Genomic DNA, 25,772 nt, shown 5'->3' with positions numbered 1-25,772 from the left:
AGTTGCCAAGCTGGACGTACCATGAGGTGTCCCCTGAGGACCAGGGGCACGATCTCGGTCTCGGGGGGCGAGTAGCCGTAGTCGTCGCAGGGCAGGTCCCCGCGCCGGCGCCGGCCCGGCCCGTTCTGCCCGTAGTTCTTGGGGCACAGCACCCGGTACAGGCAGAACAGCAGCAGCACCAGCAGCATGCCCGACGCCAGGCCCAGAGCAGCCACCCTGCGGGACACACACACAAGGAAGGTAAGAAATAAACTCAAATTTCTAGTCCACAGATACATTTGGGAAGTCTTGTGCCGGGATTACTTATGCGCTGGTCTGAATTTCTCAGCTGAGAAAGCTTTTCAACAAATTACAGAGATTTGTTGGAAATTAAGGAGGGGCTTAATAGGAAAATGACAATTTCCACAAGATTTTGAGGCTTTTCAGTAAGGAAAGTAATGAGCAACTAAAATTTTAAGAAAACACCAGCTGGGGATGGCATAATAGTGTGTTCAGCACGTGCAGATTCAGGCAGGGGTTGTGAGCTGTACTCTCCACAGAGAGGGAAGCTCCTTGCACCAGAGTTTGATCTGACCCCCCATAAATCATTATAAAATTATATCCAGGTGGTGGCTGCCCCTGGATCCCTGGAAGTGTCTAAGGCCAGGTTGGACAGGGCTTGGAGCACCCTGGGATAGTGGAAGGTGTCCCTGCCCACGGCACAGAGTGGGACTGGATTGGTTTTAGGGTCCCTTCCAACCAGACCGTTCTGGGGTTCTATGAAATCACATTTAAACCCCCAAATTGCCCTTCTGTCCTGGTCAGCCCCGTAGTGCAGCAGGAGCCCTAAGGGCCTCCATGCACAGCCCACTCCTGCCCTCGGCTGATGGAAAACTGCCCGGATGCACCCATGTCCCCTCGCACTGGAGCATCCCCAGCACCCCCAGCTCTGGCACTGCCGCTGCAGGAGCTTTCTCCTCTCCCGGCAGAGGGCCCAGTGCCCCGAGGGGCTGGGGCAGGGGCAGGGGCAGACACCATACTTGTAGAGGGTGACATCCTGGTGGCCGCGGGGCGCGGCGCGCTCCGGCCGCGGCGCCGCGTCCAGGAAGGGCTGGGAGCGCCGGGCCTCCTGCGGGTGCCGCATCTCCAGGGCCTCCTGGGGGTGCAGGTACAGCGTCACCGGGATGGCTGGCAGGATGCTGATGTACCTGAGGGGACAGGGACAGCGGCTCAGCGGGGGCACGGGTCACTGGGCAGCCACAGCAGGAATTGGGGCGCTTTCAGTGCGTCACTTCAGGCGTCCTGAACTAAAGATCTCCTTGGAAATATTCTCCTCTAAAGCTACTCCCCAGCTTTTAACCCTTCAAAGAGCCAACAGAAATGAAGTCTGATGAGATCAAGTGGATCCCATGAATTTAATTTAAGTCTAGTTTCCTGGGTGCTGCAGGCTGGGAGGTCTCACCAAGAAGCTCCCTCAGCTCAGCTGTCTTTTCCTCACATGTACTATTTCCATCCCTTTCAGATGATTGTATCAGACAATTGTGGAATTACTGGGGTTGGAAAAGCCCTCTGACACCACCGAGTCTGACTGCTCTCCCTTGGCCACCAATAACCTATGTCTCCAAACCCCACGTCCACACAGCTTTTAAATCCCTCCAGGGATGAGGACTCCACTATGCCCTGGGCAGCAGTGCCAGAGCCAGAGAACCCTTTTGGGGAAGGAATTTTCCCGATATCCACCCTGACCTCCCCTGGAAACCCCTGAGGCCATTCCCTCTCCTCCTGTCCCTGTTCCCTGGAGCAGAGCCCAAGTTCCCTGGCTGTCCCCTCCTCTCAGGGAGTTGTGCAGAGCCACAAGGTCTCCCCTGAGCCTCCTCCCACACACACCTGGAATGAGCCCCATGGAAGCAGGTTATGTGGGTATGGAGCACGCAGGACAGGAGGAAGACAAACCCTTGTGCTCAGCTGCCAGATCCCAGTGCCAGCGGCACTCCGTGCCAGCCCACTTGCCTCTTGGCCAGGGTGATGTTGTAGTAGCTGAAGAGGGCTGGCCAGTGCCTGAAGGAAAGCTTCCTCCAGATCTCCTCATCCTCTGCTCCCCAGGTGACCTGTGCTTCTGTTCCCAGCTCCAGCTGCCCGTTCCCCCTGCCCTCGGGGCCCCAGGGCTGCTGCTCGGGCTCCAGCCGCGCCTTCTGCTCCCGCTGCTGCGTGCGGTTCTCCGACAGCGGCACGGGCTCCGAGGGGAACACGGACAGGTCCAGCTTGGGGTCCCCAGCAGGCAGCACCCCTCCAGGAACGGGCATGGCAGGCAGGCCCGCGTCCCCCAGGGGACTCTGCTCGGTGACCTGGGACGTGAGGTAGGTGCGGAGCCCAGCGGGGTCCGTGTACACCAGGATTCCGATCCAGATCACTGTCCCGGCCTGTGCAGGGTGAGACACAGCTCCCTCAGTGCCACCTCCCTGTCCCCTGCCCTTCAGTGCCACCTCCCTGTCCCCTGCCCTTCAGTGCCACCTCCCTGTCCTCCTGCCCTTCAGTGCCACCTCCCTGTCCTCCTGCCCTTCAGTGCCACCTCCCTGTCCTCCTGCCCTTCAGTGCCACCTCCCTGTCCCCTGCCCTTCAGTGCCACCACCCCGTGCTCCCTGCCCTGTGCCCTGCCCGAGCTGACCCATGGCACCCCAACCACAGGTACCCCTCACTTCCTGCAGCCTCACTCCCAGCACTGTTCCTTGGGGGACATTCGGAGCACTGCCCAGCACACCCAGAAGCTGACACCCCTCTTCCACGATCCATGTGATGCTCAGAACCCAGCTTCTCCCCCAAACGCACAGCAGGAATGACTCCGTGCTGGCAGCTGGGACCAGCACGTCTGGCACCTCCAGGCAGGGCTGGAAAGGCTCAGTTTGCGTTTTGGGACCCACACTCATGCAGGACCCACTGCTCTGGGACCACGTGGGGATTGAACTTCTGCATCCCATGGGAAGCAGGACAAGGAGGTGTGTCAGGCCTGGTGGGGGCGGGTGGCTGGCAGGGTGGGCAGGGCTGCCAGCCCGGCTGTTCGGGTGCCCAGTGGGGCAGACAGGGGTGCCACCCTGGCAGTCTGGGTGCCATCCCAGCTGTCTGTGTGTCCCCCCAGCTGTCTGTGTGTCCCCCCAGCTGTCTGTGTGCCCCCCGGCTGTCTGTGTGCCCCCCGGCTGTCTGTGTGCCCCCCGGCTCTCTGTGTGCCCCCCTGGCAGCTGTCTGTGTGCCCCCTGGCAGCTGTCTGTGTGCCCCCCAGCTCTCTGTGTGCCCCCCTGGCAGCTCTCTGTGTGCCCCCCAGCTCTCTGTGTGCCCCCCCAGCTCTCTGTGTGCCCCCCAGCTCTCTGTGTGCCCCCTGGCAGCTGTCTGTGTGCCCCCCAGCTCTCTGGGTGCCCCCCCAGCTGTCTGTGTGCCCCCCGGCTCTCTGTGTGCCCCCCAGCTCTCTGTGTGTCCCCTGGCAGCTGTCTGTGTGCCCCACGTACCATGATGAGGCGCTGGGCCAGGCGGGTGCGGGCGAAGAAGTAGATGACGCGCAGGCGCTTGGGCAGGCGCAGGTTGCGCAGCGAGGACGGCTGCAGGGTGATGGTGTGCGGGGTGGCGGGGTGCGGGGTGACGCCGTGCGGGGTGGCGGGGTGCGGGGTGACGCCGTGCGGGGTGACGCCGTGCGGGGCCATGCCGTGCGGGGTGACGGCATGCGGCACCGCCGGGCGCAGCGCCCGCGCGCGGCACGGAGCCCTCGCCGGGCACGACTCGGGGGGCAGCCGCTTGTTCAGGTCAGCCAGCTGCAACAGACACAGGGCAGGGGTGAGGGGCTGCTCCAGGGCAAACCCCCTGCGGGCTGGGAGGGACCCCGGGGACAGGGGTGACTCCTTGGTGTTTCCTCCCAGCCCATTTACCCCAACCAGCACATTTATAGACCCAGGGAACCACGGGATGGTTGGGATGGAAGGGACCCTAAAGCCATCCCAACCCACCCCTGCCATGGCAGGGACACCTCCCACTGTCCCAGGTGTTCCCAGCCCTGTCCAGCCTTGCCTTGGGCACTGCCAGGGATCCAGGGGCAGCCACAGCTGCTCTGGGCACCCTGTGCCAGGGCCTGCCCACCCTCACAAAGCTCTTCCTAAAGTCCAACATAAACCCTCTCTCTGTCAGTTTGAAGACATTCCCCCTTAACGTGTCCAACGTCTCTCCCCATCTTTCTTGTGGGCTCCCTTCAGGTCCTGGAAGGCCACAAGTAGGTCTCTAAGCTTTCCTTCTCCAGGCTGTGTAATCCCAATTCTCCCAGCCTTTCCTCACAGCAGAGCTGCTCCATCCCTCTGATCAATTTGATGCCTCCTCTGGATTTGCTCCCACAGCTCCATGTCCTTCCTAAGAGTGTCCTTTCCCTCAAGTGTTCTGCTGTAACCAAGCAAGTACAGAACCAGAACTGCCACAGCTCAGGATGAGAGCAAACAGCCTCATGCTGACATGGGCAAGTTTAGGTTAAATATTAGGAAAAATTTCTTCCTGGAATGGGCTGTCCAGCCCTGGCCCAGCTGCCCAGAACAGGGGTGGAGTCCCCATCCCTGGGGGGATTTAACAGCCCCGTGGACTCGGGGACAGGCACAGTGGAGGTGCTGGGGAGTGGTTAAAGGCCCTTCCAAGCTCAGAGTTTATCATTCTGTCCCTTTCCTCTTGCAGGGCTGGGGTGCTGGGGCTGTGCTCCCCTAACCCGTGCCCCTTGCCCACCTCCATGCGGCGGATGTCGATGGACAGCACGGTGGTGAAGAAGAACATCTGCAGGAAGAAGTCTGACACCAGCCCCACCACGGCAAAGAGGCAGAACTCCTGTGGGGGAGAGAGGGGTGAGCTCCCCCTGCTCCTGAGAACGAGGGGAGCCAGCGCTGCTTCCCTGACAAACCCTGAGATGCACCTCTTGTGTTGGCTCAGCGGGCAGGGCTGGTGAGTCCGGGACAGAACCCGAGGTATTTGCTCTAATTCACAGCCTTCCTTCTTTTTGGCCACAACCCATCAAAACCCTGGGGCTCTGCTCCCAGGGAACAAGGGACAGGATGAGAGGAAAAGGCCTCAGCCTGTGCCAGGGCCAATGTAGATTAGAAACTGGGGAAAATTCCTTCCCCCAAAGGGGCTGCTAGGCACTGGAACTGCCCCGTGCCTGGAGGGATGTGTGGCTGTGGCACTGGGGACACGGGTGAGTGGTGGCCTTGGCAGTGCTGGGAACAGCTGGATTTGGTGTTCTCCAAGGCTTTTCCAGCCCAGCCAACTCCCTGGCTCTGTGAGCCTGCTGCCCAGTGCCTCCCTCAGTGGCCAGGCTCTGTCCTGGCTGCCCAGGGCAGCCCCTCTCACCTGGATGGCCGGGACCAGGGTGAAGTACCCGATGAGGATGATCCCCAGCTCCGTGGCCATGTTCTTCATGATGGACCAGCTCTCATTGCTCAGGCCTGGGGAAGGGCAAGCACAGGTCAGGGGAGCCTCTTCACTGTGCCAGAGATGGACACAGCAAAAGGAGCAGCACTTCCCCTCTTTAAAACCAGGAATCTACAGGCAACAGGCCCAAAAGGCCCTTCCAGGCTGAAATTCCCAAGTGCAAAGGCCCACCAGAGTTCTGAGTCCTGAGTTTCCCATCTAGGATCCAAACCACTTGTATTTTTAAAACTAAAATCAGCATCACACTGGAATCTCTTCTCCCTGATGTTTAGAAACAGCTTTGAAGATTGCAAAGCCCATTTATCCGTGGTGTGAGCACACACAAATCCTTCCACAGGCACAGAGCATTCACAGAATGGAAAAGAGAATTTCGTCACACATTTAGGGGAATTTTGTAGGACCTGTGTTCTGCACTTCTGATATCCATGACCTGAGGACAGTGCTCAGTATCCACACCAGGAGATCCAGCTCTTCCCTACCAATATTTTTCCTATTTATTTAGCCTGTTTCAGCCAACAATCCCAAAAAGCAGTGCCCACAACAACAGCATCATGTTTCTGGAATTCACAACCCAAGTCTGTACAAGTCACCTTGCTTCCTTCCCAGACCTGAATGAGACCATTCCCAGCCCTGGCTCTCCCACTTTTCCCTCTCCCAGCCCCTGGCTCTCCCCTTTCCCTCTCCCAGCCCTGGCTCTCTCCTTTCCCTCTCCCAGCCCTGGCTCTCTCCTTTCCCTCTCCCCTTTCCCTCTCCCAGCCCCAGAGCACGGCCCCACCTTGGGCGATGCGCAGCTTCACCTCCAGGTCCACGGGCGTGGACACCACGGACTTGGTGAGCACCAGCACGTTCTCCAGGCCAATCACCACCACCAGGTATGGGAATATCTCCCTGAGGAAACAGAGGCACAGCTGAGGAGGGGATCCATGGGGAGAAAGAAGGGGAAGAGGCAAGTTTGGAGCAAACACACCCCTGGGAGCTGAGCTGAGGTGAGGAGACACCACCCTGTGCCCCCATCCCTTCCCTCACTGTCACACTGCACAAGGGAGAGGTTTGTGTTTCCTCTGCCCTGGGCAGAAATCACCATTTCTGCAAAGCTGCAGGAATTCCTGGGAAATGCCCCTCGTGGAGCATGACTAAATTAATCTTGGTGCTTCCCAGGGACAGAGCCCTCTGCTCTCCAGCACTGGGTACAGCAACAGAGACGGGCCTGGAACACCCCCTGAGGGACTGGGGGTGGTGGTCACTCACCAGGGAGGGGCAGGGAGCCTGTCCCACCTCCTTTAAGGACCATCCTGTCCCCCCCTGCCACGGCAGGGACACCTCCCACTGCCCCAGGCTGCTCCCAGCCCTGTCCAGCCTGGCCTGGGACACTGCCAGGGATCCAGGGACAACCACAGCTGCTCTGGGAATCCATTCCAGTCCCTCACCACCCTCACAGGGAGGGATTTCTTCTGTCTATCTCACCTAAATTTGCCCTCTTTCAGTTTGAACCATTGCTCTTTGTCCTATCACTGTAGCTCCTGATGAAGAATCCCTCTCCAGCTTCCCTGCAGGCTCCCTCAGACACTGGAAGGGGGGAATGTCAGTGAACGTTCACAGTGAGTGAAAAAACCACCAGCACAGATGAGCCTCTCGTGGGCAGCTTCTTGCTCATGCCCAAGAATCCAAAATTCAGCAGGAACAACTCAGGCCTGCCTTTAATTAAAGCACTTCAGCTCAACCTTGTGAGCCCTCCAGGCAGCAGCAGCACAGGACAGAGATGGGAGATGAGCTCCGTGGGGATGGGAATCTCTGAGCTGACAGTGGAGCTGCTGTGGCAGAGCCTGCTCAGCTCCAGCAATAACAAACCCAGTGCAATCCCAGCAACTCCTCCTGCTTCAGGCACAGAGCCAACTGCTCAGCAGGAAGGAATCTCCAGGAGGACTGGCCAGCAGTCACATCCCCTGCATCCCTGGCGAGCCCCTGATGGTGACCTGTCACTGTCACATTTTCTGAAAAATCCCTTCCCAGGATTTCTTCTCCTGGGAAGCTGAGAAGCCTCAGAGAAAAATGAAAACAGTAATTATCTGATTGCTTCTCCTGTGTTTTGCTGCTTTGGAATGAGGTCTGGAGATTGTTTATCCAACAGGTGGTTGTTTGATTGGTTTCATGGGAATTGTTTTAACTTAATGACCAATCACCGTGTTGGGACTCTGGCAGAGAGTCAGGGGTTTTCATTATTCGTTCTTAGCAGCCTTCTGTCTGTATCCTTTCTCTATTCTTTAGTATAGTTCAGTACAGCAGTATTTAATATCATATAATACAATACCATAAAATAACAAATTAGCCTTCTAAGAGCATGGAGTCAGATTCACTCATCTCTCCCCTCGTCAGGGCTGCCTGCAGACTGGACAGTGACCCTGCCCAGGAGTGTGTCCAGCCCACAGTCATGTGGCCTTGGCTGGTCTGGGGTGTCCCCACAGGCTGCAGTGGGCTCTGGATAGCTCAGTCCTGCTGGGCACAGGCTGCAGTTCTCAGCTGCAGGCAACCTTAGCGAGCTTAACTGAGATCAGCTCTTCAGTGATTATCAGCCCATTGTGATTTCAGCTCTCAGCTGGCTGGTGCCTGGCAGGCAGAGGCAGGGAGGGAGAGGAGAAGGCTGTGTGGGGTTCCACAGCCATGTCTTTATTGATTCTCCTGTGAAGGTTCCCAGGCACAGCTCTTCTGCCAGAGCTGGGCTAAAACAGCTCCTTGTAGAGGGTTCAGGGGTTTTGGGAATTGTCCAACAGTAAGGGTCAAGGGAAAGTGACCTATAGGGTTACAGAGAGATAGCAGGGCTCCAAAGGTGGGAGAGAGGGGCTTCTAGTGCAGTCACCGTGACTGGGCAGTTCCTGCCTGGCTGCCCTGGGCCTGCAGCACCCCAGGAGCTGGCTGCCAGCAGGCAGAGGTGCCCAGATGTGCCCGGGCAGGGCTGGCACGTACCCGCCGTTGAGCGTGGGCGTCAGGCCGAACAGCGTGCAGAGCCCCACCGACATCAGCAGGGAGCTGAGCACCGTCACCACGGCCGCCAGGGCCAGCCCCCACTTGGACTTCACCATGTCGATCTTGCCTGCAAAACAGCCCCAGAGGGTCAGCGGGGACAGCGCGCGGCAAGGACACACGGACGGGGACAGACGGACACAGCGGGGCACGGCACGCTCGTCCTGACCGGCCCCAGCAGGTCACCCGACACCCCCAGCCCCCAGGGAAGGTACTGCACTGTCTGAAATTGTAAAATCTGACACATTTTTGGGTTTTTGGATCAGAATGAAGGACCCAAAAGGTGAATTTTTAACAGAAATAACATTTTGAGAAAAACTTGCTTCAGGGAAGGCAGAACCCATGAACCCATGTTTTCTGTCACTTGTAGGCCAGCAATCCAGATCTGCCCAACCAGCTTGGGGAACTGGGAACATGCCTGTTTTCTGGGCAGAGATCCAGAAGAAGTGTGAAATGCAGCTCCCAGGACAAGGTGGGACAGGGGACAATGCTGCTCCACAGCTCACACCGGTCCCAGCCGAGGTGGGAAGAACCAAACTGAAATGTGGCCAGAGAGGTCTAAACCACCAGCTCAGAACATGTGTCTGATCTGATAATGGATGAAACAAACTGGGGAAAAAGGCATTGCTGTGGTATCTAAGGGTGCCCAAGAGAGAAAACAACGTGAAAGATATCAAAGATTCATGGAATAGTTTGGGTTGGAAGTGACTTTAAAGATTGTCCCATCCCAGCCCCTGCCATGGAAAGGGACACCTTCCAGAGATGGGGCTGGGAGGTGGGTCACAAGGAATAACCCACCCTGGCTGAGAGGGGCACACAGCAGCAATAGGGTGAACAGTTTTTAACGCTCTCCCTGACAGCTCAGGGCAGAACTGCACCACCGCCTCTCCTGCCGACACGGGGCTGTCACAGACACCCACGGGGCTGTCACAAACACCCACGGGGCTGTCACGGACACCCACAGGGCTGTCACAGACACCCACAGGGCTGTCACAGACACCCACGGGGCTGTCACAGACACCCACGGGGCTGTCACAAACACCCACGGGGCTGTCACGGACACCCACGGGGCTGTCACGGACACCCACGGGGCTGTCACAGACACCACCCACAGGGCTGTCACAGACACCCACAGGGCTGTCACAGACACCACCCACAGGGCTGTCACAGACACCCACAGGGCTGTCACAGACACCACCCACGGGGCTGTCACAGACACCACCCACAGGGCTGTCACAGACACCACCCACAGGGCTGTCACAGACACCACCCACGGGGCTGTCACAGACACCACCCACAGGGCTGTCACAGACACCCACAGGGCTGTCACAGACACCCACAGGGCTGTCACGGACACCCACGGGGCTGTCACGGACACCCTGCGCCCTGACCCTGCGCCCAACCTACGTGTGGAGAAGTAGATGTAGGCGAAGAGGATGATGTAGGTGGTGACCAGCGGGATGAGCTCGGCGACGCCGATCTCCTCCTTGAAGTGCACGTGCACCACGCTCTCCTCCCGCAGGCTGCAGTTGGGGCTGGGGTGCAGCAGCTTCAGCCGCGAGCGCAGGCTGCTCAGGAACCTGGGGACAGCGGGGAGCGGGCTCACTTCAGGGCTCACCCCAGAACCCCGGGTCCCTCCCCTGAAGGTTCCCTCCCAGGGGTGTCAGTCCCCTCTCCATCCCCTCCCAGCCCTGTCTGTCAGTCCTGCCATTCCAGAAGGGCCCTGAGTGATTGGCAGGTTCAAAGGATGCCCTCCACCCCCGGGGGCACTGGGCCATCCAGGTGTCCTTTGTCCCTTTGTCCCTCCCCTCCTGTCCCTGGCTGGTGGCTCCTGCCCCTTCCCTGCCCTCTCCCGGGGTTAAAGGAGCAGCAGCCACGGGCTCAGGAGTTCTGCTGGAGCTGCTGTGGGTTCAGAGGCTGTGGGGCAGAACAAAGCTCTGGATCCAAACCCTCCAGCAGAACCCACTCCTTTCCTTCCCCATGGCCTCAAAGCTTCTCCACAGAGGGAACCCTGAGGAGCAGCCCCTGCTATGGGGGGAGGCTCCATCCCAGCCCCACCAGAGCTCCTGCACGCCTGGACTGGTGCCCACGTGCCCAGGGCAGCACCCAGCCAGCCCAAAGTGTCTGTGGGGTGAAACACCACACAGCCATGGCCAAAAGTGTCTGTGGGGTGAAACACCACACAGCCCAAAGTGTCTGTGGGGTGAAACACCACCCAGCCATGGCCAAAAGTGTCCCTGGGGTGAAACACCACACAGTCATGGCCAAAAGTGTCTGTGGGGTGAAACACCACACAGCCATGGCCAAAAGTGTCTGTGGGGTGAAACACCACACAGCCATGGCCAAAAGTGTCCCTGGGGTGAAACAGCACACAGCCATGGCCAAAGGTGTCCCTGGGGTGAAACAGCACACAGCCATGGCCAAAAGTGTCTGTGGGGTGAAACACCACCCAGCCATGGCCAAAGGTGTCCCTGGGGTGAAACAGCACAGCTGTCACTGTCTGGTTGAGCAGCAGGCCCAGCCCAGCCCAGGCAGGTCCTGCCTGCAATATTGGTAACACCAATGCAGCAGCACACACTCACCTTTGCCAGGAGCAAAGCTGGCAGCTCCTGCAGGAGCACAGCAGCAGGGAGGGAGCTCCAGGGGTTCACATGGAGCAGCAAAGCATGGCTCTCTCCAGGCCTTGCTCCCAAACCTGCTCCTTGCTGGCCCCAACCACCCAGACCCTCATTTCTACAAAGGTCTGCTGGGCTGGCTCACCCAAACTTTGATCAAAGCAAAGGCTCATCAACCACAATCTGGGTCTGTGGGACAGAACACGCCAGGGCCTCAAACACTCCCAGAATTATCCCAGAATTACAGAATTCTGTGTAAAAATGGCTGATGGAAGGTGCCACACAATGGCCCTGAGGACTCAATGCTCTGGAAGAGCAAATTTAAAGTCCTGTGCTGCCAAATCCATCCAGGCGCCCCTTGGGGAATTCTGTGCAGCTCAGAGTCCTCACATCCACTCAATCCACGCCAGTTTGGCCAACACTGCCGAGGTGTTTCCCCCAGTGCTACTGGGAAGCCAAGCAGGGTGTGCACAAGGGACTGGGTGACAGCAGAGCCACAGGTGCCACAGGACCTGCCCCGGCAGCTCTGCGTGCTGCAGACCCTGCTTGCCACGGGCAGCTGAGCACTCAGAGTACTTTATGTCCATAAACACAGCAAGTTTTCTCCCCAGAAAAGCACCTTCATTGAGATCCCTCAAGGCAGGAGGAGAGGGAGGGTGAAGGGGCCAGGAGGGAGGGAGGCAGCAGTGCAGAGCAGCCCTCACCTGGAGTCGTAGCGCTGCAGCCCCAGGGTGACGGTGTAGGACACCACGCGGCGCCGGTTGGACAGGCTGACCCCGCTGTACCTGCCAGGCAGCCCGAAGAGCAGGTCTGCAGGGACAGGGGCACGTCAGGGACACCTCACACACAGCACTGGGACACAGGTGTCCCCTGCAGCAGCTCCAGCAGGAATGGTGCTCTCATCCTGCGGGGTATCCCGAGCTCCGGGAAACCCACGGATGGGGTCACACCTGGAGCAGGCTCCAAGCACAGCGAGCTCACACTGAGACAGAAACTAAGAGGAATTTAGAGATTTTAGAGGAGCTAAGATAAGGGATAAGCTTTATTGGAGTTAATTAAAATAAAGGGGTAGGCCTTGATGAAGTTAAGAGTTGGTAGTTAACTAATAACTGATTGCTTGTCAGCACAATGTTTGGTGAGCTGGGTTTGTAATGAGGAATATAGAAACTGATAAATGGCTTTAGGAACATCAGACAATTGTAGGAACATAAGACAAATTCCTCTGCTCTGAAACCAATTGAAGCCAGGGAATGGGAGTTCTACCAAGGGTTCATTTGTTATATTTGCATTGAAAAGGTAGAAAGGTCAGAATGAGGAAGACTTCATTTACTTCCTCATTTTGGGACCCCTCCCCATTAAAAAGACCACTGACCCATTTTGGGGAACAAACTACGCATGCTTAATAGCTTTTGAACTAATTACCATGCTTAATGGCTTTTGAACTAATTGCCATAGGAGTGGGGAGTGGGATGTACTGAAGTTATGAATATGCATTTGTATTTTGGGTATTCAATACCTGTACAGATAAAAGGGCTCTGTAATCACCTGTAAATCATGGTGTGTATTTGGGAGCCATCCCCCAATAAACACACACTTTCTAACTCTAAACTGTTAGAGAGTTTTTGTCTGTCACAGTTGGATATCGGTACTAGATTAATAGCTATATTTTTTTAATAAATCAACACTCTGGGTGCTTAAAAACAGTCTTTAAAGCAAACTTCCTTTAGGGTTACAAACCCCTTTTCAGACATGTAACACAGTACATCACACGCTGCCAGACCTCTGAGGTTCCTTTAAAACCAGAGGATCCAACCTGTGTTTAAAGCAGCATTTCCTCTGGCACTATGGAACCACTAATGATCCCACACGTGGTCACAGGGTTTCTTTATAACTAAGAGGTAAAAATAGTTGATGACATCCATTGTCAGCTCAGGCTGTGTGCAGGGCACTGGAACAAACAACGGTGATTTATCTGTGACCACGAGGCAGCCTTTGAGTGTGACAGAGGGAAAAGCCAGGCTGGAGCACGTGTAGAGTGAGAGGAACAAAACCCTGCTATTTTTACCTGCAGAAAGAAGCCTGACTGAGTGATCTGTTCACTTCTCACCAATACAGATCAGGGCTCCAATAGACACATGAAATGAGAGACAACAAAGACCGGGCAGCTTCGGCTGCTGGGAATGACAAAATACTGCCCAAATTGGCACTATCAGCAATCCAGGGGCTGGAATCAGTGAGGATGGAATAACAATGAAGCTGAAGGCAGCTCTCAGCCTGCCTGGCTCACCTTTGAGAGTGGCTGACGTCTGCAAGGTCTTTGGCTCATGCTGGTGGATGGTTTTGATGATATCTGGGTCGGCGTTGAAGCGCTCGCGGTCGTTCTGCCAGAAGTTCCCCGGGGACAGCAGCAGGCAGCCGTGCTCTGGGAGCAGATTCCTCAGCTTCCTGAGGCCGGGCAGCAGGTCTGTCACCTGCAGACAAACCTCCTCCAGGCTCCTGACCCCGGAGCTGGAAGGCAAAGGCAGCGCTGAGGGACCCCCGGCGAAGGCCGAGCCTTGGGAGAGGAGCGTCCCAGGGACCTGCCTCAGCTGTGGCTGCTCTTCCTCCTCACAGCTGAGAGCAGGAGCTGGGCTCCCTGCAACTCTGACCAGGCTCCACAACTCCATCACCATCCCTGGGGCTGCCTGGCCCCACAGCTCTCGCTCCTCACCCATCTCCAGTACCACACTTTCACTTCCACACACTTCCAGCTGACAGAGGAATTCTGGAATTCTTCCAGACCTCAAACCCCTCTCTGCACCTCTCTGCACACATGCAGTGGGTGTTTTACAGGAGTCCTGGTCAGCCTTCCTGAGGTGGATCCTTTGAGGTGCTCTAAAACGCACCCAGGAGTCAATGTCTGCACTGGGGTGGTGTTTCCCCAGTTCCTCTGCACTGGGGGGAAAGGAGCATTTCCTGAGAGGTCCAGAACTGCACACAGGTGTGGCTGGTGTGAACTGCAACCTGTGTCTGCATCATCCTTAGCAACCACTAATGCAAGCAAGCCCCAGCTGGGGTGCACAACAGGCCCTGGTGGGAGGTGTCCTGGGCTGTAAGATCAGTGTGTGTGCTGTACTGCTATCAGAGCTGGGGCAGTTATCTCTGTTCATGGGGCAGTTTTCTTTCTCTCTCCCACAGCCCATCCTCCCTCCAGCAGATCTCTGCTGTTTATGGGCCATTCATTATTAATTATCTGCCACTAAGTGTCCCTGCAGGGCTGATCAAATTCCACCATCCCATGGGGAGATGCTGTGCCCAGGGCAGGAGCCAAGCATTCCTACCTGGATACAATCTGCCCTGGAACAGCACAGCAGCCTCTGCCCCCTGCATTCCCAGAGGAGCAGCTTTCTCCTGCCCTGCATTCCCAGAGGGAGAGCAGGCCCATCTCCAGCAGCCCTGCAGCTGCAGAGGAAAACTCCCCCCTTGTGCAGGATCCTGCTGCAGCAGAGCCACAGCTGGCACTGCAGGAGGGCTGAGCCCCATGGGATGGGACTGTGCCACCCCTGGGATGGGACTGTGCCACCACCCTGGGATGGGACTGTGCCACCACCCTGGGATGGGACTGTGCCACCACCCTGGGACGGGACTGTGACACCCCTGGGATGGGACTGTGCCACCCCCTGGGACTGTGCCACCACCCTGGGATGGGACTGTGCCACCCCCTGGGACTGTGCCACCACCCTGGGATGGGACTGTGCCACCCCCTGGGACTGTGCCACCCCCTGGGATGGGACTGTGCCACCCCCTGGGACTGTGCCACCCCATGGGATGGGACTGTGCCACCCCCTGGGACTGTGCCACCCCATGGGATGGGACTGTGCCACCACCCTGGGATGGGACTGTGCCACCCTGGGATGGGACTGTGCCACCCCTGGGATGGGACTGTGCCACCACCATGGGATGGGACTGTGCCACCACCATGGGATGGGACTGTGCCACCCCTGGGATGGGACTGTGCCACCACCATGGGACTGTGCCACCCTGGGATGGGACTGTGCCACCATGGGATGGGACTGTGCCACCCCTGGGATGGGACTGTGTCACCACCCTGACACACAGGGGACAGGCACTGCTCTGACTCTGGCAGGGTTTTTTTGGGGTTTTTTGTTTGTTAGTTTGTACTAACGCATTTCTATTTTTGCATATAAAATGTAAGTAAACAGTTCTTTACTTTCCCAGTAAAGAACTGTTATTCCTGCTCCCAGTCTTTGCCCGAGAGCCTTTTAATTTCAAAATTACAATAATTCATAGCGGGGGGGTTTGCATTGTCCATGCCAGGGGAGGCTCCTGCCTCCCTCAGCACACAGCTGGCTCTCCAAACCCAGCCAGAAGGGTCAGTGCCAGAGCAGCTGTGGGGCCAGACAGGTGTAAGAGGACACACACCCCAGCAGGAGCTGCCCTGCTGCCTGGCACTGCTCAGTGATCACACAGGAGTGTCTCACAGGAGTTACTGTACTGCCTGTGGAGATAGTCTGGCCCCACGGGGTAAACACTGCTCTGGCACCTCCCAGCTGCCCAAAAACACCTCACTGCTCTCCACTGGAGAGGAGCTGCATTTCTGACTGACAGACACCCCACCACACTCCCCCAAAACAGAAACCTTCTCTGCATTTCCCTGGACAGCCTCTAACATGATTAACTGACACTGGAGCTCAGACCTCCTAAATTACTCCCAAGGATGCTAAAAAGCCAAACTTAGGTTTTGAAAATAGAGCAGTTCATTTACCTGGCTTGAATGGGAAAAGTATTCTCTGTTACACCTCCAAAGTGTATTTAGGGTTACCTGGGGAATGACTTCACACACATTTGTGATACCAGATCATGAAGAAAATGTTTTAGGATATGACATCCTTAAAGGAAAACTCTGCAATCACCAACCAGGGATCTTTGGTCCTTTGGAGCCAACAAAACCCCAGGACAATCAGTCTCTGAAAAAGGGCTCCAGCTTCACCTGCTCCTAACATGAAGCAGCACCCTGTGCCTCCTGAGCCAAACAAGGGGAAAATGAAGTCATGAAAGATTTAGAACAAAGGGCCATTATATCCAGGATGCACTCACCATTCCCCTGTTTGACAGGTGGTAAAAGAAAACAGGAGCTGGCATTTGGCATTGATTACCAAAGGCTTGATGCTGCCACAGAAGCACTCCCTGCAGCAGCCCCAAATATTGCAAAGCTGGCTGCTCCCCTGCAGGCACTGCACACAAAGGGAGGGCAGCCTGGCAGGGAAAAGATGGGTGTGATGGTCCCAGGTGAGGAAGGAGACAAACCCAAACCTGCATCCACTGGGGAAGGAGCACAATCACCTTCAGCTGCCTGCCCCGGGGATTTGTGCACTCACCCAGCACAGCACACGAGGCTCCAGCTGAACTCCAACAAACCAGGGAGGAGAGCAGATTTACCAATAAATTGGTAGGAGGGGAGGAGGAAAGTGCAGTGAGAACAACAGCCCAGGACAGAATACATGGGGAGGGGATAGAAGTGCCCTTGGCTAAGAGCCCAGGCCCCTCTAAAGAGCTGGAATTCCTGGGAACCTGGGGCCAGCAGGCCAAGCTGGAATTCCACATGAAACAAAATCAGCTGCTGTATCTAGCCCCACTACTGAACAGGAGCCTCAAAAGATACTTTGGGATACTGCAGAAATCACCTTCCTGGATTTTCTATAATAGCAAGAGCCTTGCACACATTAATAAGGAAACTCCAAATCTGGGAATGGCTTGACAGCCACAAAGAGGCTTTGCAAACACTGACAGAAGAGTTAAAAACATCAGTCACTGGGGCCAGCTCCTGCCAGTGATCCTGGAACAGCTGAAGGGGTTTTGCTGAACATGGCACTCACTGTAATATGCTCCAGAAAGGGCCACAAGGACCCAGAGAACCACCAGGGCTCAGTTCCACAGCATTTAAGGATACTGAAAAGAGAAACACTGCCTGGAAAGGGGATTATTGTCCCTGGCCTGAGCTCCTGAACAAGGAGAAAAAAATTCAGCAGCATCAATGTGTGAGGAGCCAAGGACCTGGCAGTGTGTGGGCCAGGGGTGAGAAACAAAGGTTGGTGATTTCTCTGTTCAGTGTCTGTGTACCTTGCTTTCACATCAATCTAGGCTTCTCCTAAGGCTGTAGCTCCAACTCTTTCGTGTCTGTGAGGGTTTCTATCTTTCTGATTCCCACAGGAAAGGAGGCTTGGCAGAAGGAAGATGGGAAGTGGCTGCTGTTCCAGGCTCCATCCCATGGAAAATCCACAGTGGATGGGTCAGGGCTCACGCCAGTGACCAAACTTTACAGGCAACAAGGTGAGCAGCTGACAAAAATCAGCAAAACTGATCAGTCAGAAGCTCCACAGCACTGGGATGGATTGGGTGGGTGGTTACACTGAAATGAGGGCACCCTGCACAAAAAACTCTAATTTTGGAGCAGAAAGCAGGGCTGGCACTGACCAGGAAGATGTGCCAAGGCATCCTCACAGTGCCCCCAGTGCCAGCTGAGACCTGAACAAAATCACCCACACCTGGCACTGCCTGACAGGGCACAAGTGACAAAAGACTCTGTGCCTCTGGGCCGAGAGATCCTCTGGGGCTCTGCAGGGATCCTGGCACAGGTACACCCTGAGAGAGATCCCTGGCACAGGTACAGTCTGACAGAGATCCCTGGTTACAGGTACAGTCTGAGAGAGATCCCTGGTACAGGTACAGTCTGACAGAGATCCCTGGCACAGGTACAGTCTGAGAGAGATCCCTGGTTACAGGTACAGTCTGAGAGAGATCCCTGGTACAGGTACACCCTGACAGATCCCTGGTTACAGGTACACCCTGAGAGAGATCCCTGGTACAGGTACACTGACAGAGATCCCTGGCACAGGTACACACTGACAGATCCCTGGTACAGGTACAGTCTGAGAGAGATCCCTGGCACAGGTACACTGACAGATCCCTGGCACAGGTACACTCTGACAGATCCCTGGTACAGGTACACTCTGACAGATCCCTGGCACAGGTACAGTCTGACAGAGATCCCTGGCACAGGTACACTTTGACAGATCCCTGGCACAGGTACAGTCTGACAGATCCCTAGTACAGGTACATTCTGACAGAGATCCCTGGTACAGGTACACTCTGACAGAGATCCCTGTTACAGGTACACCCTGACAGATCCCTGGTACAGGTACACTCTGACAGAGATCCCTGGTACAGGTACAGTCTGACAGATCCCTGGTACAGGTACACACTGACAGATCCCTGGTACAGGTACAGTCTGACAGAGATCCCTGGTACAGGTACACTCTGAGAGATATCCCTGGTTACAGGTACAGCCTGACAGAGATCCCTGGCACAGGTACACCCTGACAGATCCCTGGCACAGGTACACCCTGACAGGGTGTGAGGGCTCCCTGGGCTGACAGCCACTCCCAGAGCAGGCACACAGGTGCCAAAGCTGCTGCCTGGGCACTCGGCTGCTCCCCAGCCTCCTGTCCCACTCTCTACTCAGAGTGACAAGGGACCCGTGTGGCAGTGCAAGACTGGGCCCAAAAAGCAGGTATTAAATGGGTTTTTCATACACCTCATTATCCCCACGCAAATGGGATTGTGCAGAGTGCCAGTGGCTTGCTAAAGCACAGCTGGGAATGTGGCTGGGATAAAAGGCTACCCTCTGTGCTATGTCAGATGACACATTCATTATAATAAAAATTATATTTTATTATATTTATTATAATAAATAACTGATATAACCCATAATAAGTACAATAAATAAATAAATAAAGTAGATATTATTTATTTTATATGTGTGTTTGTGTATGTATCTCCATCTACATCAATCCAAGTGAAATTACTTGTTTGGGGTGTCCTCAGCTACCATGACCACTCTGCATTTAATGCTAGACCTTGTCACTGCACCTTTTTTTAATCAGTAATCATTATATACCTATAACTACATCTCTATCTATGTGAAAAATGCACATTATATGACTGGCTCTTTGCAAATATTAAAATGAATACTCATGTGTTGTGTTGGAAAGTTATGCTGTATTAATCTCTTTTAAGCAGTGTGGTAAATACAGTTTTTAGCCTATAACATAATATTAAAATAGAAACTATGTGATGTAAGATACTTTTTGAAACTAGCTCAAGGAATGGAAAAAATAACCAAGAAATTCTTAGTATAGAGCTAGCAGCACAGACACCAAGATCCCAAGAGAAGAACTATTGTCTCCTTACAGGAAGGCCCAGACTTTGAGGAACCAAGAAAACTGATTTACAAGAAGGGGGGGAAGCTGAAATTAAGCAGAAACACCCTGGTTTGAAAGGAATGATTGACTCATGCATGAGCTCCATGAATATGCAAGAGGCTATTGCTTTTAAGGGTTAATCCTTTGTCAGCAAGGTGTGCTTTGTGGCAGAGTGCCAGGCACCCTGATGTCTGTAATTCTTTGCTTTTTATTGTGCCTTATTGTCCTAATTTTCATTACTATTTTCATCACTATTTTCATCACTATTTTGTTACTATTAAACTTGTAGAATTTTAACACGAGTGAATGGCGTTTTTCACAATCTGTGTCTATCTATATCTATACACACACATATATAAATATAATAAATATAATAAATAACTGTTATGGACCATCAGCAGTCCCGTTTCACGAGCTCTCCTGAGCCCTGTGTCCCTCTGCACAGCTCCAAATGACAAAACTGACGGTTTCAGGGCAGCTGGCAGGGAACAGCCAGCCCTGCTGAGCTGAGCCCAGCCTGGGGTGGTGCTGCGGCTCCGAGGGCAGCCAGGGCCTGTTCGGGTGGCTCTGGGTTCTGACCCAGTGTGCTGTGGGTTCTGTTCTGGTGTGCTGTGGGTTCTGTTCTGGTGTGCTGTGGGTTCTGTTCTGGTGCTCTGTGGGTTCTGTTCTGGTGTTCTGTGGGTTCTGACCCGGTCTGCTCTGGGTTCTGTTCTGGTGTTCTGTGTGTTCTGACCCGCTGTTCTGTGGGTTCTGTGCTGGTGTTCTGTGAGTTCTGACCCGGTGTTCTGTGGGTTCTGACCCGTTGTTCTGTGTGTTCTGACCCGGTGTTCTGTGGGTTCTGACCCGCTGTTCCATGTGTTCTGACCCGGTGTTCTGTGGGTTCTGACCCGTTGTTCTGTGTGTTCTGACCCGGTGTTCTGTGTGTTCTGACCCAGTGTTCTGTGGGTTCTGACCCGCTGTTCTGTGGGTTCTGACCCGGTGTTCTATGGGTTCTGACCCACTGTTCTGTGTGTTCTGACCCGCTGTTCTGTGGGTTCTGACCCGCTGTTCTGTGGGTTCTGACCCGGTGTTCTGTGGGTTCTGACCCAGTGTTCTATGGGTTCTGACCCGCTGTTCTGTGTGTTCTGACCCGATGTTCTGTGGGTTCTGTGTGTTCTGACCCGCTGTTCTGTGTGTTCTGACCCGCTGTTCTGTGGGTTCTGACCCGCTGTTCTGTGGGTTCTGACCCTGTGTTCTGTGTGTTCTGATCCTGTGTTCTGTGTGTTCTGACCTGATGTTCTGTGTGTTCTGACCCGCTGTTCTGTGTGTTCTGACCTGATGTTCTGTGGGTTCTGACCCGCCGTTCTGTGTGTTCTGATCCACTGTTCTGTGTGTTCTGACCCGGTGTTCTGTGGGTTATGACCCGGTGTGCTGTGGGTTATGACCCGCTGTTCTGTGTGTTCTGACCCGCCGTTCTGTGTGTTCTGACCCGCTGTTCCGTGTGTTCTGACCTGCTGTTCGGGTGGCTGTGGGTTCTGACCCGATGTTCTGTGTGTTCTGACCCGATGTTCTGTGGGTTCTGACCCGCTGTTCTGTGGGTTCTGACCCGCTGTTCTGTGGGTTCTGACCTGCTGTTCTGTGGGTTCTGACCCGCTGTTCTGTGGGTTCTGACCCACTGTTCGGGTGGCTGTGGGTTCTGACCCGCTGTTCTGTGGGTTCTGACCCGCTGTTCTGTGGGTTCTGACCCACTGTTCGGGTGGCTGTGGGTTCTGACCCGCTGTTCTGTGGGTTCTGACCCGCTGTTCTGTGGGTTCTGACCCGCTGTTCGGGTGGCTGTGGGTTCTAACAGCACCAGGAGCCCCCAGTCGATGCTCCGCTCCAGCCGCCTGTTCCAGTCCGTGTTTTGCTCCCAACCAGCGGGCCCGGCCGACCGCCCCCCAGCGCCCCCGTGTGGTGGCGGCCGGAACAGCGCCGTGCGCTGCCAGGGCCGGGCCGCGGCTCCGGGAACGGCGCGGGAACGGCACGGGAATGGCACGGGAACGGAGCGGGAATGACACGGGAATGGCACGGGAATGGGGCGGGAACAGCGCGGGAACGGCACGGGAACGGAGCGGGAATGGCACGGGAACGGCACGGGAATGGCACGGGAACGGCACGGGAACGGCACGGGAATGGGGCGGAAAGGGCACGGGAACGGCGTGGGAATGGCGCGGGAACGGCACGGGAACGGCATGGGAAGGGCACGGGAACGGCGTGGGAATGGCGCGGGAACGGCACGGGAAGGGCACGGGAACGGCGCGGGAATGGGGCGGAAAGGGCACGGGAACGGAGCGGGAACGGCACGTGAATGGGGCGGGAATGGCACGGGAACGGCGCGGGAAGGGCACGGGAATGGCACGGGAACGGCACGGGAATGGCGCGGGAATGGCACGGGAACGGCACGGGAACAACGAGGCTCGCCGGGCCCGGGCTCCCCGCAAACCGGGCACGGACACCCCCCGAAAACTGCCTCTGCATCCCCACGGCAGCCGCTCGGGCAGCAAGGGAAGGGCCGGTGGGAGTTACCGACAGACCCTCCAGGGCAGGAATAAAGGCAGGACAGAGAGCACAGTGCACAGGCAGGGACTGACCCACGGCAGTCACTGACAGACCCTCCAGGGCAGGAATAAAGGCAGCTCTGGACAGAGAGCACAGTGCCCAGGCAGGGACTGGCCCAGCTGCTGTGGCTGAAGCTGCAGCACTCAGGAGCTCTGCAGTCACAATCACTGTATGGTTACGTTCAGAACTGCTGGGAAGGATGAAAGTTTGACAACAAAGTCTCACAGATATGTAGGCTTAGCAGAAAGATTTTTAAATGTGGAGTCTGAAGAAAGAATAGAGATGGAAGCAAGTTTTGATAAAGAAAAGAATTGCTGAGCCAGTCTCACTGGACAACCAAGGAGGCAAAGGGTGTGTGAGTTAGAAGGGGTTTTTATGACTTAGAGCAAAGGATAAACCCACCCCAAACAATAAGATTTTTTACCAAGCAGGAAGATAGCACAGGCAAACAAGCCTGCCAATGGGGCAAACAGAAAAAAGTCTCAGAATTTTCCACTGCAAGAAAACTGAATAACAACTTCTGGCTTAAAGTGTAATGTACTGACTTTTAGTGATTGGAGAACAGTAACATGAATATGGCAATGAGAGCAGTTATGATGGGCTATGGACAATAGTCAAGGCACAGATTGGTTCTACTGTATTGAGAGGCTCAGCAAAGAAAAGTGAATAATGCAATGGAACCAAAACCAAAGGGTCTGCAGGCCTGCCTGCAGCTGGAGCTGACAGCTGTAGGCACAGGTCTGTCACCCACAACCCTGGGCTGCTGTAACGTCTTGGATAAAATAAACTGCATTTTGTATACCATAAACTGCATTTTGTATACAATAAACTGCATTTTGGAGAGCCCCTGGAGTCCCACATTCCTCATTCAGGCTCTTACAGAACAATGTCCTTACTTGCCCAGCAGCCTGATCTGTCAGCCACCCCAACACCTCCCACCAGAGACTGCAAAGGGAAGGAAAGGGAGCAGGGCTGGTTTTCCTGGGGCCACTGCAATGCAGCACACACAGCACCAATGGTACCTGAGCCCTGCAAGAGAAGTTCCCACCTAAAGCTCCTGCAAGCTGATAAGTGACATTGATAACAGCAGCAACTGTGTCCTGCTCATTTCAAAAAAATATTTGGATGATGGGAATTCCACACCAAATTTATTTTCCAGTGGCCTTCTTCCAGCTGGAGTGATGCTCCTTCTGGAAGGACTGACAGCCCAGATGTGCACAGTGGTAAAATTTTGGTAAGTATTGCTAAGAGCATTTGAGCTTTCAATTGTTTGGATTAATACTTTCTTATGGTCTGTCCCAGTAGTTTTGCAGAGTGCATGAGTTATTGCTTCAGAAGGTTCACCTCTTCACTCCAGCTGTCACAGGGGGTGGAAAAGATTTCCCCTGAATGTAACTTGAATTTTCATGATTCTGGAATCAGTTTTGTGCACCTCTTCCCATCTCCTCAGGGTAAGGTATGAAATTCCCCATTGCAGTAGGTGGGAACAATTTGAGTTTCATTCCAGCTGTGATGCCCTGGGGCTATACCCAGATTGTTCTGTAGTACATACACAGCTGGTCAGGTTAGAACTGTCTAACACTTGATATGGTGAGCAAGGACACGAGAAATGCTGAACTTCACTGAGGAACACTGGACTAAGAACCATGAGGGGAGTCCCTGACCCATCACTGAACCCCTCCAATCACTGCAACTGAAAAATTAACCCCAGGAACTCTTCTTGGATCCTCATTTGCATCCTGCCTCTCTCTCTCATGATTTTAACATGTGGGGAACCTCCTGATCTACACAGACTGCTAACAACACAGGTGAAATGACTTGTTTGGGTTGTCCTCAGCTACCATGAACACTCTGGACCTAATGCTACACCTTGTCACTGTAACTTCTTTTTGATCGGTAATCCTAATATATCTATATCTACATCTATCTATCTATCTGTCTATCTATCCATCTATCTATCTATCTATCTATCTATCTATCCATCCATCTACTCATCTATCTATCCATCTATATCTATCTATCTATCTATCTATCTATCTATCTATCTATCCATCCATCTACCCATCTATCTATCCATCTATATCTATCTATCTATCTATCTATCTATCTATCTATCTATCCATCTATCCATCCATCTACCCATCTATCTATCCATATCTATCTATCTATCTATCTATCTATCCATCCATCTCTATCTATCCATCTCTATCTATCCATCTATCCATCTATCATCCATCTCCATCTATCCATCTCTCTATCTATCCATCTATCATCCATCTATCCATCACCCATCCAGCCTCTATCCATCATCCATCCATTCACCATCCATCCCTCCCTCCATCCATCCATCCATCCATCCATCCATCCATCCATCCATCCATCCATCATCCATCCATCCATCCATTCATCATCCATCCCTCCCTCCACCCATCATCCATCCATCCATCCATCCATCATCCATCCATCCATCATCCATCCATCATCCATCCATCATCCATCCATCCATCATCCATCCATCCATCATCCATCCATCCATCATCCATCCATCCATCCATCATCCATCCATCCCCCATCCATCCATCCATCCATCCATCCATCCATCCATCCATCCATCCATCCATCCATCCATCCATCCATCCCTCATCCATCCATCATCCATCCATCCATCCATCCCTCCCTCCCTCCCTCCCTCCCTCCCTCCCTCCATCCCTCCATCCCCCTGAGCAGGGACACTCTCTGCCCTGTGCCCACCCCAGGGGCTCACTGAAGGACCCTGACCCCCTCCCCACGTCCATGGGCAGCTCCCACTCACTCCCAGTCACTGCTGATTCCTTTGCCAGCTTTAACACGGGCTCCTCCACATCTGCAGTGTTGGTGTTGTAAATAAATAAATTATGCTGTAATCTACTGGCAGTTCTTCAGTTTTACACTGTGGGGATAATTCTGATTAACATCCTCCATCTGTTATTTCCTGTCTGTTTAATAAAGAATTCACTTTATAAAGACACCTCATTTGCCATCACCAGAACACGTGGGCCAGGAGGAGTCCTTAAATTCAAACTGCTGCTGAAGTCTGAGGCTAAGGCCTGCCTGGCTCTGGCCCTGCACTCTCAGGAAGGTGCTTCCAGATGGCAAGTGAACAAAGGCCTTTGTAAGATCCCTCTCCAGGAGAGATTTCCTCTATGATAACTACAAGGAACGAGCACAGAAATTCAAAACTGATGATCTGCCTTTGAGAACACTCCCTGCACACTGTGCACCCTGTGGCTGCATGGCAGGACACCTGGACACGGCTCAGCTGTCAAAAGACAGCCATGGAAAATACACTTCCAAAAAACGGTGTTTACAGGGACCAAAGCTTTGGGAATGAACATTTCAAGGAACTGATGCAGGGATGGCTCTGGAAAGGGCTCCAGGAAGGGCAGATGGCCCCGGTTTGGATTTTATCAGCTCTGGAATGTGGCAGAGATAACAGCTCATGCTGCAGATAAGGCCAGGCCAGGCTGCCAGCCCTGTCCTTGGGGATGCTGAGGGCTCACAGTGACACCAAACCCACAGCAAAGCACAGATTCCAGGGCACTCCTGACTTCTACACAGGTCTGCAGCCAGAGGAAACACACCCACAGTACACTGAACACCTACACCTGCCCAGGGACACTCAACAACCTTCCGCTCCCTCCTGGAATATAAAATAATGTAAAAGATACATAGCACAATAGAGAAAAAAATATAAAATAGAATACAAAACAAGCCAGTTTGCATGTCAAAAAATTATTTCTGCTCAGCTTTGTTACTGGCAACAAACAAGAACTTCATAATGACTTTTGAGGTAATTGCAGAATTTACTTCAAAATTAGATGTTTCCTGAAATATCTGGATG

At 54.3% G+C, this 25,772-nt stretch overlaps 1 protein-coding gene across 2 annotated transcripts in view; it reads right to left on the bottom strand.

Annotated features, from left to right (window-relative positions):
• SCAP (SREBF chaperone) overlaps window positions 1-25,772 on the bottom strand; it is a 59,914-nt gene that overhangs the window by 7,880 nt on the left and 26,262 nt on the right. For both annotated transcript variants that reach the window (XM_084205081.1, XM_084205080.1), the window contains exons 5-15: window positions 13,342-13,562; window positions 11,759-11,864; window positions 9,847-10,019; window positions 8,383-8,509; window positions 6,197-6,309; window positions 5,341-5,435; window positions 4,723-4,821; window positions 3,477-3,776; window positions 1,990-2,399; window positions 1,020-1,187; window positions 21-216 (exon numbers count right to left, since the gene is read on the bottom strand). In XM_084205081.1, coding sequence (XP_084061207.1) covers window positions 21-216; window positions 1,020-1,187; window positions 1,990-2,399; window positions 3,477-3,776; window positions 4,723-4,821; window positions 5,341-5,435; window positions 6,197-6,309; window positions 8,383-8,509; window positions 9,847-10,019; window positions 11,759-11,864; window positions 13,342-13,562 — 2,008 coding nt within the window. The remainder of the gene's footprint in view (window positions 1-20; window positions 217-1,019; window positions 1,188-1,989; window positions 2,400-3,476; window positions 3,777-4,722; window positions 4,822-5,340; window positions 5,436-6,196; window positions 6,310-8,382; window positions 8,510-9,846; window positions 10,020-11,758; window positions 11,865-13,341; window positions 13,563-25,772) is intronic.

This window comes from Fringilla coelebs (genome assembly GCF_963513975.1).
Source record: "Fringilla coelebs genome assembly, chromosome: 1".
NCBI lineage: Eukaryota > Metazoa > Chordata > Aves > Passeriformes > Fringillidae > Fringilla > Fringilla coelebs.
This window is presented reverse-complemented; position numbering and strand designations above follow the sequence as displayed.